This window comes from Phacochoerus africanus, chromosome 2 (assembly GCF_016906955.1).
Source record: "Phacochoerus africanus isolate WHEZ1 chromosome 2, ROS_Pafr_v1, whole genome shotgun sequence".
In the NCBI taxonomy this organism is placed as follows: domain Eukaryota; kingdom Metazoa; phylum Chordata; class Mammalia; order Artiodactyla; family Suidae; genus Phacochoerus; species Phacochoerus africanus.
The window spans coordinates 113,597,373-113,611,412 of NC_062545.1; the positions used below are offsets into that span (position 1 = coordinate 113,597,373).

The 14,040-nt window shown below is 36.9% G+C and overlaps 1 protein-coding gene across 5 annotated transcripts in view; it reads left to right on the forward strand.

Moving 5' to 3' along the window:
* Positions 1-14,040, forward strand: part of ICE2 (interactor of little elongation complex ELL subunit 2) — a 69,131-nt gene that overhangs the window by 50,534 nt on the left and 4,557 nt on the right. For 2 of the 5 annotated variants that reach the window (XM_047766207.1, XM_047766209.1), the window contains 3 exons: positions 7,228-7,312; positions 8,838-8,888; positions 13,233-13,491. In XM_047766207.1, coding sequence (XP_047622163.1) covers positions 7,228-7,312; positions 8,838-8,888; positions 13,233-13,491 — 395 coding nt within the window. Of the gene's footprint in view, positions 1-3,186; positions 3,986-7,227; positions 7,313-8,837; positions 8,889-13,232; positions 13,492-14,040 lie in introns of those variants that run through there. The other 3 variants (XR_007133079.1, XM_047766208.1, XM_047766210.1) reach the window with 3 other exon arrangements.

Consider the following 14,040-nt stretch of genomic DNA (forward strand, 5'->3'; position numbering starts at 1 on the left):
GGGATGCAGGAAGGAAATATTACAACTCTTACTTATTCATTCTCTAAAAAATTAAAAATTAAACAATACTCATATTAAGTACATGGATTTATTAAGGGTTTTTTTTGCCACACCCACAGCATGCAGAAGTTCCCAGGCCAGGGATCATACCATAGCTGTAACTAGAGCCACATCAGTAACAATGCCCAATCCTTAACCTGTTGAGCCAGCAGGAAACTTATAAATATGTCAATTGACAGGTGGGCTTCTCTCTTGAATGTTGTCATAGAGTTACATGTAAAATGGGAAGCATTCTCATTGTCTGCACATTGCACATGGCCAGGAAAACATTGTGCTCAGTCCATTCCACATGAATGGCCATCCCCAGCGTTGTGCCATATAGCATCTCTGGGGATATCAAATATGACTTTTTTGCCAAAAATGAAAGATGTTGCTTATTTAATACAACAAAAAACTCCTCATCTATCTGTGTACTTTAAAGGCTTGGGATCAGATTAGAAAATATTCTCTTTTAGAATCTCCCAAAGAGCCTCTAAGATACGAATGCAGCCCTTCATATATCTTAAGCTTATATGAAAAACTGATTAACATCAGGGAAGGTGGGCATTCACTAGTAAAATTTCAGCAAAAATCTTTTGTGTAATTGGTGTGTGGTGTTAAAAACAAGGAGTATTGGAGTTCTCTTGTGGGGTACCAGGTTAAGGATCCAGCATTGTCATTGCTGTGGCACAGATTCAACCTGGCCAGGGAACTTCCACATGCCATGGGTGTGGCAAAAAAAAATCCGAGGGGGGGTGGGAACAGTGTCATGCTTAGTAAGCCCCAGCAATGAGGCACTCATTCCTTTTGGATCTATGTATCATTGTGGGTATCTTTTTAGCTATGGCTACCATTAAAACCTATAGCAAAATGAGTTAAACTTTGAATGCATCTTTAAAAAGTTGTGTCACACAGAATTAAGCCAAGATTTTTCAAAAACAACAAAGCATAGTTAATCGTATATTTTATTCTTTTATTTTATTCTTTCCAAAAAATTTTCTATCTGTTCGAATGGCTGTTACTTAATAGTTTTTAATGTATGTTGACAACTGCTCTAAATGAAATAGAAAAATTGAGTTCCTATCGTGGCACAGTGGAAACGAATCTGACTAAGAACCATGAGGTTGTAGGTTCAATCCTGGCCTCACTCAGTGGGTTAAGGATCCGGTGTTGCCATGAGGTGTGGTGTAGGTTGAAGACACAGCTCAGATCCTGCGTTGCTGGGGATGTGGCTGTGGCCGGTGGCTATAGCCCCGATTAGACCCCTAGCCTGGGGTATGCCACAGGTGCAGCCCTAAAAACCAAAAATAATAATAAATTAAGTAAATAAATAAATAAAATAGAAAAATCAAACTCAGAATGATTAAGTTAACTTACTTATAGATACAGAGTTTGTCAGTGGCAGGAGTAGAATTTAGTCACAACTTTTAGGTGTTTATAACTTTGCCATAAACCTAAAGAGGGCCAGGGAGGAATGAGGGTGAGGGGCGGTGAGACGTAACAAACGTGAAGTGCTGTGTGTGTAACAGTGTCAATTAGTGTGACTTAAGAAGGGTGATTTATTGTGTCTTAGAAAATTTGGGCCTTAAAATCTTAACCAGAAGATTTCTACTTGTTTTTATTCTTTTTCCCATGCAGTCATGCACCATAGTCCTTTCTCAGCTATGGCCTGAATTTTATTATTGCTGGCTTCTCAAACTCCATATAACTTAAGCATTTCATTGTCAGTTTTCCCTGCCCATCCCTATGATCTCAATTTTATTTTTTTCCTTTTTAGGGCCGTACCTGCAGCATATGGAAGTTTCCAAGCTAGGGGTCAAATTGGAACTGCAGCTGCTGGCCTACACCACAGCAACACCAGATCTCAGCTGCATCTGCAACCAACCCCATAGCCTGCAGCAATGCTGGGTGCTTAACTCACTGAGTGGGACAGAGAGCCAACCCACATCCTCACGGACACTGTGTGGTTCTTAACAGGCTGAGCCGTAATGGGAACTCCTGATCTCAATTATTTCAAAGAAATTTAAAACCATTTTCTTTTCAGAAATCAAAGTTGGGAACCAGTACAATAGATCTTTTTTAGATAATAGGGTAGAGGTTATACATGTAATTGAGACGTTCAGATAGAGGGTATCTTATGACACACAGATGATATAAGACATTGTTTATTTACTTGAAGAGCATATTGGTTCCCAGGACTCCAATTCAGCAATACTCAAACTTGATTGTGCAGCAGAATCATTAACAGGGCTTGTTAAAGTGAAGATCGTTGGGAGTTCTTGTTGTGGCTCAACAGGTTAAGAAGCCAACTAGTATCCATGAGGATGCGGGTTCGTTCCCTGGCCTCGCTCAGTGGGTTAAGCATCCTGTGTTGCCGTGAGCTGTGGTGTAGCTTGCAGACAAGGCTAGGATTCCGTGTCACAGTGGCTGTGACATAGGCCAGCAGCTGTAGCTCCAATTTGACCCCTAGCCTGGGAACCTCCATATTCCACAGGGTATGGCCCTAAAAAGACAAAAAAAAAAAAAAGTGAAGATCATTGGTCCTAACTCTAGAATGTCTAATTCAGTAGGTCTGGATTGGGACCTAACACTTGGCATTTCCAGCTGGTGCTAATATTGCTAGTACAGGGACCACACCTTGAGTACCTTTTCTGTAGCTCGTTGTCTCTTTTTCAGGTAAAATAAACATATTGATTTTTGTTGGTTGTTTGTTAGCTTTGCTGTGAATATATTCTCTTCCCCTAGATTGCAATATTCTTTTTATCCTTTCGTACCATAAAAACATTAAAATGTACTCCTTAAAGAATATTCCCAAAGTCGTCTTATCACAACTTCTCTATCTACTTTCCAGTCCTCTAATACATTTCAGTTCTGTATAGTTGACATACAGGCAGTTCTTGGCACAATTCTGATATACATAAATTTTACTTAGGAAGAATATTAACCAAGTAATTGCGTAAAGCGCAAACTTCACTACTGACTTTGCAGTCCACAGATCGCTACATAAATAACAGATGCACATCATGACCAGTGACCATGGTCGTGTCACTTCTTTCAAAGTCATCAGTGGTTGGTCACTGTGCACATGTTGGTGAGTTCAAGCATAGAGAGTAAAATATGTAGTTGTGTTCTCTCCTTGTCTCCCAGTGACTCGTGACATTTTCTGAAAGTGGATGATCAGAAAAGGGAATTGGCCAACAAAGATTAAAACACAGCAAAGAAACAAAAGATGATGATGCTGGAAATAATATTCAAATTGAACATAAATGGAATTACAGAAGAAACAGCTGGCAGTAGAAATGTTGACACTGCTTCAGTTCAGAAGACTAGATATGCCACAAGAGAAACTTAGTGAAGGCGAACTTACTGACATAAATGAGGAAAGTGCTTGTGGCACAGAGGATGAAGAACTGACACTGGCATAGTATTTTATATTAAAGGAACTCTGAGATATTTCATGACATTAAAAGCACAAAGGATATAATGTTGGAAACAGATCCAAGAAGTGACAGTTCATCAGGTATAGAAAAGATGCTTGCTACCTCTCAAGTTGTGCCAGGAAAAAGCGACAAGCACTGTTCAAATTGCTCTTGATAAGTTTTTATTTTTATAGCTGCACCTGTGACACACAGAAGTTTACAGACTAGGGTTCAAATGGGAGCTACAGCTGTGGACTGTGCTACAGCCATGGTAACACTAGATCCAAGGCACACCTGTTTACTTACACCGCAGCTTGCGGCAATGTTGGATCCTTAACCCATTGAGCTATAATAGAGACTCCTATGCTCTTGATAAGTTTTGTATAGTGAAATAATACCAGTAAATTCTCAGTGTTTTTAGTTTTTTAAATTACAGTATACTAAAAAAGATAACTTTTTACTATTTTATCATTTCTCTATACACTTCTAATTGTTGGGGGATTTATAATGTTCTGATAAAAATGTTAAAGGTAATGGAACAGCATAATTTTTCCCATTGATTATTAAAATGCTTACATAGTTTTGGCTATGGTTATTTTTATCATCCCATACTGTATGCAAAGTAAGTATTGCCTATGTGTATTAGTATGCATGTGTGTGTATATATGTATGAATGTGTGCATGTATATAAAGCCTTTATATGTATTATATAGCCTTCCCAATCTTGACACACATAAAAAATATTTGGGTAGCACACTATGATATACAAAAGCGATTGCTCATTGCCAAGTGGTAATAGCCGGGAAGTTCTTGCCATTCCAAGCTTTGCTCAGCTGCCCCAAGACCTTGGGAGATAAATATCTCAAGCAAACTTATAACTCATTTGAGGCCCACAAGTTAAAATACCCCAGTAGTGAGAGAATTATAGACTTCCTGAGAAAACAGGCTCTCCTATCACTTTGTATGGTATTCCCTGTAAATTTTTACTAACTGTATTTGACATATAATTCATTCTTTTCACTGAGATTGCTTTAAAAAGATAAGAGCTCTTAGTGCGTTTCCTCAAAGACATGTTTAGTAAATATCTAAAAATGTTTTATTGTACTTAATATTTCCTTTCTGCAGTTATTAAACCATTAAAATGTGTCCTTTTTATTAGAAACGTCGCTCTATAATAAGTGTTGGAAATGCAGTGGTGAAACTGAAACTTGGCACAGGAAAGAATAAGTAGGCGTGGGAGAAATAGATTTATTGTCTTAGAAGAAAACTGGTAAAATGTTTCTTACCCTTTTTATGAGCACAAAGCACATAATAGGGCAGGCTAGATAAGAAAATGCAATATTAAATTATGTGCATTTTTTGTTGCACAATGACTGTTGTCGCCTTTCCAGGTCTTGTGTTTTGATAAGTAAATATAAGAAGCTTAAATTTTTTTAAAGAATAAAATGGTATTTTCAGCATTGGTGAGTATTATACTCTTACACTATTGATATTTTATTAGCTATGGTATAATAACAGCTATTGTATCGACATGGTTATATAACATTTGAGTAAGAGCTATCTTTTATATTACTTCATAAGGACATTTCAGGGCCTTAGTGTTGTATCGCAGCCTGTTTTGTTTTAGAACACCCATTATTTTTTTTACATGAAAGTATAATGTTGAGAATTTGCTATTTTGTGTTTTGGAATTCTAGAGTTAGGACATGTTTGTAAGAAAGACTTTGAGAAGACTGTTATGGTTTCCTCTAAACCATAGGAAATCTTATGGTGTGATTTATTTTAAAAATGGTTTCTTAAAATTTATTGAGGTATAGCTAGTAAGATTGTGAAATGGAGTTCCCTTGTGACGCAGTGAGTTAAGGATCCAGCATTGTCACTGCAGGGTCTGCAGTCACTGCTTTGGTACAGGTTCCATCCCTAGCCTGGGAATTCCTGCATGCCCCCACTTTCTCCCCCACCCCCAAAAAGGTAAGCTATTTAAAGTGTGCATCATGGAGTTCCCACTGTGGTGCAGCATGTTAAGGATCCTCATTGTCTCTGTGGTGGTGTGGGTTCGATCCCAGCCTAGTGCAGTGGGTTAAGGATCCAGCATTGGTCACAGCTGCTACTCGAATTTGATCCCTGGCTGCAGAACTTCCTTATGCCATGGGTGAAGCCTTAAAAATAAAAATAGGGGTTCCTACTGTGGCACAAGGAAATTGGTGGCATCTTGGGAGCACTGGGATGCAGGTTTAATCCTCTCCTGGCACAGTGGGTTAAGGATCTTGCCACAGTTGCCACTTAGGTCCTACCTGTGGCTTGGACCTGATCCCTGGTTGGGAACTCCATATGCCTCAGGGCAGCCAAAAAAAGAAAAATAATAATAATAAAAAATTAAAAAAATAAAAATAAAGCGTACACCATGGTGATTTGATATATGTGTACACTGTAAGAGGATTCCTCCCGTCTAGTTAAATTAACACATTCATCACCTCACATATTTGTAATTTTTATGAGAATATTTAAGTTCTACTCTCATCAAATTTCAATTATACAATACAGTATTATCAACTATAGCCACCACATTAGACATCAAATCTTCAGACCTTGTTTGTCTTATAGCTGAAAATTTGTACCGTTTTAGCCTCCAATCCCTGAGACCCACTTTTCTACTGTTTCTATGAGTTTGACTTTTTTTAGCATTCTTTGTATGTGATACATGCAGTGTTTGTCTTTCTCTCTCTGACTTATTTCACTTAGCATAATGCCCTCAAAGACCATTCTCTTGTCACAAATAGCAGGATTTCCTTTTTTCTTAAGGATGAATTATTTGTCATTTATGTATGTCTATCACATCTTTATCCATTATTACATTGACACTTAGCTTATTCACATGTGTTGATTATTGTGAATAATTAATCTCGATGTTTGTAGTCTAATTTTTATTTTAACCGCGTGTGTCTTAGAAATCTGTAGAGCATGCCCAAACTATAAATTTAACTTTATCTGCTTGCTTTCATAATAGGTACATATTTCTCTAAAAGTTTTATTTCAGTAAAAATGAAGCTTTAATAGGAATTAGATACTACTTTTTTAACAGTTGTTTTTCTTAAATTGTGGGGTTAGAGGTTTTTGTTTTTGTTTTTGTTTTTGTTTTGGTGTGGTATGTGTAAATTTTTCTACATCCAGCACATGTTTTAGAATTAATACATATTTCTTTTTGTTTGTTTTTTTAGGGCCACACCCACAGCATATGGAGGTTCCCAGGCTAGGGGTCCAATTGGAGCTGTAGCTGCCAGCCTACACCACAGCAACCCGGGATCTGAGGCACATCTTCGATCTACACCACAGCTTACGGCAACGCTGGATCCTTATCCCACTGAGCGAGGCCAGGGATTGAACCTGTGTCCTCATGGATCCTAGTCAGGTTCATTAACTGCTGAACCACAACGGGAACTCCCATATTTCTTGTATGATCTGACTTTTAATGTTAATTTTTTCTTGTTTATTTTTATTTTTGGCCACACTTGCCGCATGCAGAAGTTCCCGGGCCACTGATTGAACTCACGTCACAGCACTCACAACATGGGATCCTGAGCCACTAGGGAACTCCTAATGTTATTTTGAGGTATAGCTTTACTTAATAAATGTAATAAAATGTGTATTTCTCCTTTTTAGAACATAAAGTTGATTTGCAGTTATTAGAATTTTGTAAAAACATCTTTCAAGAGACTACATAACTTTAAAAAATATTGAAGTTTTTTTTAAGTTTGATCTTTTATTTTAGGACATATTGATGCATTTACTTCAAAGCTTTTCCTGCTGGAAGAAATTACCTCAGAAGAATTAAAAGAAAAACTTTCAGCACTCAAGTAAGCAACTTCACTTTGTGGCAGGAATTTAAGAACTTGTTAATATGATCACTAATTTTGTGTTACCTCTAAATACTGGCTAAGTTTAAATTACTTATTTTCAAGACTTTCAGTCTTTTTATACATGAGGCTTCCCCTGATCCACTTTGTGATCTGTTTCACATTAATCACTTCCACCTCCAGATTGTTTCTACTTAAAACAAAGGAGGTTAGAACAACAGAGGAGTCTTCTTCCATCCTGGAGGTATACAGGAGCCCACATCCCACCTTTTCAGGGATGGGAAGATGAATAGGACTGTTCCACCCTTAGCTCTCAGGACTGTATATACTCATTTCGACATCCTAACTTGTAGGAATTTGCTCTTCTACCAACCATTACTTTGCATCAGGTTCAAATGACTTGAGTTTGCTTTTCACAGCTTCCCAGGACAAACTAGTGGTAGTTTTGCCTCCATTTTATATATGAGGAATCTGGGACTTTGAGTGACTTTCCCCAGAGCTTACAACTAAGCTAGGATGACAGCCTTGGTAGTTCATATGTTTGATTCACCACTAAGGATGGGAAATTGTCCTTTTATTAGTTCCATAGATTCAGATTTGGGGCTTCTCACAGTTTTTGAAGGCTCCAGATTCAAACTTTTTAATTCTCTGCTTGTATTTCAAAACATCTACTTCTATTGTAAGGGATTGCTTCTTTTAAGACGTAACTTTGTATTCCATCTGTGAACAGAAAAGCTTTTCCATATATTACTCAATGCCTGTTCTACCTCTCAGTGAAAACCATTTTTTTTTTATTTTGTTTTATTGGACTAAGGTGATTTACAGTGTTGTATTAGTTTCAGATACATAGCAAAGTGAATCTGTCACACATATAAATACATTCATTCTTGTTTCCCATGTAGGTTATTACAGTCTATTAAGTAGATTTTCCTGTGCTATGCAGTAGGTTCTCATTAATCAGGGAATAATTGGAAAGGTAGGAATAATATTTACATATTAGGATAAATTAGATGATTAATTTATAGCACAGATTAATTTGTACAGAACCTACTGTATAGCACAGGAAAATCATTTTAAAATAAATAATAAAGGGAATGATTTTCAGCCTAGAAGAGATACTAAATCAGTAGCAGTTTCTTTGCAGTTTACCACCACTATCTTTGAAAGGCAAATTCTTCTGAAGATTACTTCTGCTTAAAACTTATGAACTTTTTAAAAAGTTTATAATTTGAATGTAAAATAGTGATCTCTTTACAACTGCTCTCACTCACAAAATCCAAATACTTCAGGATTTTGAAAAGAAACTAGAAAATAGCAAAAATAAGTAAATATTAAAATTGAATCAATTTAGAAATAAATTTGGATATTCTGTCTTTTGCATTATTTTATCTTTTGTTCTTACTGTTTTTACTGGTGAGGACATTTCTCTTCCTATAATTGTTAAGAGCTATAATTGTTAAGAGTAAGTTTTTTTGTCGCTAATTTTTTTTGTCGCTAATTTTGTGTAATTTTTTTTTTTTAATAGGATTTCAAGTTTATTTAACATCCTCCAACACATTCTAAGAAAATTAAGCAGGTAAGTATTTGGGGGGCATTTTTGTGTTATGTCTAATTTTCTTGGATGAAAATTCATAGAAATTTTATGTTATATATGTTGTTAGGAATAGATGAAAAGTAACCTAGAAATAAAAGATTTATTCTATTTGATTAAAGTTGAAATTGGGAAAATATAAATAAGAAGGTGATATAATAGCATCTGGCAAGTATGGCCTTTACAATTACATTTCTCTCTAAGGCTATTTTAAGGGTTTCCTATTATTGTGATAACAAATTACCAAACTTAGTGGCTTAAAACAACACAAATTTACCTTCTTTTATTTCTAGAAGTCAAAAATCTGAAGTCGTTTTCACTGGACTAAACTTGTGTCAGCAGGGCTGGCTCCTTTGGAGGCTCTCAGAGGACAGTTGTTTCCTTCCCTTGATTTTTCATCATCTAGTGACTACCTGTATTTCATTTCTTTTTTAATTGACATATAGTTGATGTGCAATATTATGTTAATTTCAGGCATACTACATAGTGATTTGACATTTGGATACATTATGAAATGATCACAATAAGTTTAGTAACCATCCATCCCCATATAAAGTTATTACAGTATTACTGACCATAAGAGGTACAAACATCCAGTTATAAAATAAATGAATATGGTCAGTATCCTGGGGAAACATTTTTCAGCCTTCCCTAACTATATTGTTTACATTTTCAGGATAAAGAGGCAATATAGAGCTAGTCATCAAAAGTCATTAGGTCCATAGCAAATCTTAGAATGTAGGTTGTGCCGTGATCATTTATTAAACTATCTCATTATATGAACTTTCACATTCCTTCTGTTATCCTTACCCAGAGATAAACTAAAAACAATTTAAGAGTTTGAATGAATGTCAAAAAGCTCAAAGGTCTAACTCTTCTGCTTAACTTTATTATGCAACTAGATAGATGTCAGTTTCCCTGTTTATAAAATGATGGTGTTGAGTTCAGTAATTTCCTAGGTACTTTTCAGTTCTCAGATTTTGTGATTCTGTGGCAGGATTTCTGTTTTATATATTTCATTCTTCTTGTAAAGTACCATGCTTAAACATGAAATTGGCCAGGTGCTTTTTGAAATTTTATTATCAATATCTGAATTTTGTGTATTAATTTTCTACTACAGCTTTAACAAATTGCCACAAAATTAATGTTGTAAAACAACACAAATTTATCATCTTACAATTTGATGAGTCAGGAGTCCAACCAATCTCCTCAGACTAGAATCAAGGTGTCATTTTTCTTCCTTCTTTCTCTAGGCTCTAGATGTGGCCTGTTTCCCTGATTTTGTATATCCTAGAGGACACCTGCAGTCCTTGGCTTGTGGCCCTCTTCCTTTTCTCCCTCTTCAGTTTTGTTGAGTCCTACTCACATCACGTCATTCTCACTTTTTTATCCACAGATTCCCCCTCTGGGTCTCTTCTGCCTCCCTCCTCTACATTTTAAGGACTCAAGGTTGCAGTGGACACACTAACATAATCCAGGAAAATCTTATATTTGAAAATCAGCTCATGGGGAACCTTGATTTCTCTTTATTTCCATCTTAATTCCCCTTTGCCATGTAATGTAACATATTCCCAGGTTCTAGGGTTTAGGACATATATTTTTAGGAGGCTGTTATTCTGCCTGCTGATATTTGTATTCTACATACATTGCACTTGTGTAGCACTTTTACGATATTCTTCTTGGAGTGTCTTTTTCTCCATGGATTTTTTTCTCTGTAAACCAAAGCTTTCTTCATTTTTAGTGAAGGTAGTTAATTAGGATAAAATGTTTATGAGAGTTCCTATTGTGGTTTAGCGCATTAAGAACCTGACTAGTATCCATGAGGATGTAGATTCCATCCCTGGCCTCCCTCAGTGAGTTAAGGATCCAGCATTGCCACAAACTTCAGCGTAGGTCACAGATCCCTGGCCCCACTCAGTGGTTTATGGATCCAGTGTTGCCTTGAGGTGTGGTGTAGGTGGCAGGTGTGGCTCAGATCTGGCGTTGCTGTGGCTGTGGCCTAGGCTGCCACCTGTGGCCCCGGCTGCCACCTGTGGCCCCAGTTCGACCCCTAGCCTGTGAACTTCCATATGCCACGGGTGCACCCCTAAAAAGAGAAAAAAGATAAAATGTTTTCACTGATTAAAAGCTCAATCTTTGAAATGTTCCTTTTTCCTACTGTCAGATCAGTTATTTTTCATTTCCTCATATGGAAATATGAAAATGATTATTTGCGGAGAAAATTCTCCAGAGGGTAAAAATAGCTTTCTGAACCTCTTTTGTCAACATCTATTACTTTTCTTTTTTAAAAAATTAATGAAAATGTGACTTTTATCAGGTATAGGAAAATCATTTTAAGTATGACTTCTCCTTATTTTTAATGAAGTATTGTGGGAAAGAACTGATATCCTCCGTAGTACCTTTGATCTAGAGGAGTGTAAAATCCCAAAAAAGCACAGTATATTAATCTTATTTTTTTTTTTTTTAGCTCTTTATGCTGTTACGCTGAATTCCTTAAAGCTTTTTAAAGAGAAAGGAAAATTAGATTTGATGTTTGATAGAACTTTTTATTGTGAGAGTAGGGGATCATAATTAAGGGTATGACTTTTGGTATTCGTCTGCCTTGGTTTGTATCCAGGTCCTCTTAGAACTATGGCAAATTACTTAGCATCTCTAATTTCTGTGTATTTCTGTCTTTTGTCTTTTGTTGTTGTTGTTGCTATTTTCTTGGGCCGCTCCCGCGGCATATGGAGGTTCCCAGGCTAGGGGTTGAATCGGAGCTGTAGCCACCGGCCTATGCCAGAGCCACAGCAACGCGGGATCCGAGCCGTGTCTGCAACCTACACCACAGCTCAGGGCAACGCCGGATCGTTAACCCACTGAGCAAGGGCAGGGACCGAACCCGCAACCTCATGGTTCCTAGTCGGATTCGTTAACCACTGCGCCACGATGGGAACTCCTAATTTCTGTGTATTTCTAATATGGTATTAATAATATTATTCTATCAAGGTTTGTTCTGGAAGATTTAATGACAAAATGGATATAAATAGTACAATACTTGTTAACTCATGATAAACATTTGGTACCTATGAACTGCTTTGGTTGCTGTTATTCTCATGGCCCCTCATATTGTATTGTGATTGTTACTTTGTTACTGCCACTTTATTTTAAACTTCTCAGTGATTCACTTTTCTATCTCTATTCACCAATTACTAGATACAAAATAGGTATAATGTTTGTATAATAATTTAAATGTTTTGTATTGAAATAGTACATATCTGTACTCATGAAATGCTTTTCTGGAGTTTCTGCTCTGGTGCAGTAGATTAAGAATCTGAATGCAGTGGCTCGGGTCGCTGCAGAGGCACAGGTTCAGTCCCCACCTCAGTGGGTTAAAGGATCCAGTGTTGACGCAGCTGCAGCATAGCTTGTACCTGCAGCTTGGATTCACTCTGGCCCAAAATCTTCCTTATGCCACTGCTGTGGCCATTAAAAGAAAAAAAAAAAAAAAAAAAAAGCTTTTCAATATATGTTGTTCATGGATTAGAGAATTAAGCAGACTGCTTCTCATTAAATTTTTGAAAACTTATGCAAGAGTGAAAAGAAAATTTTATATATCCAGAACTTTGGAATAAGAACAAAATTAGATGCTGAAAAGGCATGAAAATAGTTTAAAAGACTGTTAAATCTTACTTGGCCATAAGAGTGTTTTTAGAGACCGAACCACTAAGTGTTTGGTGTCCCATTCCCATAATTATGTTAAATTTTAGTAATAGATCATGATTAAGAAAGTGCTCTTGGAGTTCCCACTGTGGCTCAGCAGAAATGAGCCTGACCAGTATCCATGAGGATGCGGGTTTGATCTCTGGCCCTGCTCAGTGGATCCAGTGCTTACAGATCCAGTGTTGCCTTGAGCTGTGACATGGTGTAGGTGGCAGATGTGGCTTGGATCTTGTGTTGCTGTGGCTATGGTGTAGGTCGGCCGCTGTGCATCTAATTCGACCTCAGCCTGGGAACTTCCATATGCTGCACTTGCAGCCCTAGGGGGGGAAAAAGTACTATTGAGGAGCTCCCACTGTGGTGTGGTGGGTTAAGAATCTGACTGCAGCAGCTTGGGTTGCTATGGAGACAGGGGTTTGATTCCCCAAGCCCCTTACAGTGGGTTAAAGGATCCAGTGTTGCCACAGCTGGGCATAGTTTGCAGCTATGGCTTGGATTCAGTTCCTAACCTAAAAACTTCCCTTATACGGTGGGTCCAGATGTAAAACTAAAATAAAGTAAAAAAGAAAGAAAGTACTATTGAAATTGACACAGTGAACCAATGAGTTAAGTTTCATTGTATGGATTTAGCTTGCAGGAAGGTTCCTACTTGTTGTCTCATGCAGCAGAAGATTCTTCACTCCTGATCTACAAGACGTCTGATGGAAAAGTTACTAGAACGACATACAATTTGCATAAAACACACTGTGGCCTTCCTGGTGTACCTTCCAGTCTCTCAGTTCCCTGGGTCCCATTAGATCCCAGTCTCTTATTACCGTATCATATCCATCATGGACGAATTCCTTGTACTTTTCCACCTAAGTCACTAGGCCCCACAACACAACAAAAGGTAAGATCTTTTTCGGAATTAAATGTTCCATTAGGTTGTTTATTATTACTCTGTTTCACTGACTGTACGATATTTCATCCTAACGTCCACATTGCCATGTTAATCACAGCACCATTCTAAAAATATCTATAGGAAGGATAGATAAAGCTGTATGCTCTACTGAGCCCAATTGTCATGTCAGTGGAACTTTGTAATTTTGTAAGGTTTATAAGTCAACTAAAAAAAAATTCTATTAGCCTACCCAGTGAGAGCATGGGTAAGGTAACCACATAGTTAAATCCCTATGTTCCTGTGAAAAGCAAAGTTATGTAAACTATTTCAGTTCATTAAATACTTGAGGCAATTTGCAGAAGAATACATATAGTAAAATTATGGTACAATTAAAAATTGATAAGTATAATATGGAAAAATATAAAAGCAAGTGTTAGTAATTAGTGAATGCAATGTCTTATTAAAAGTACAATAAAATGTTAAGAACTAAATTGTGTTTTAATGCTAAGTATTTTATAACTCAGTATTTTAGTTATAATTAATGTTAGGCTCTTTATA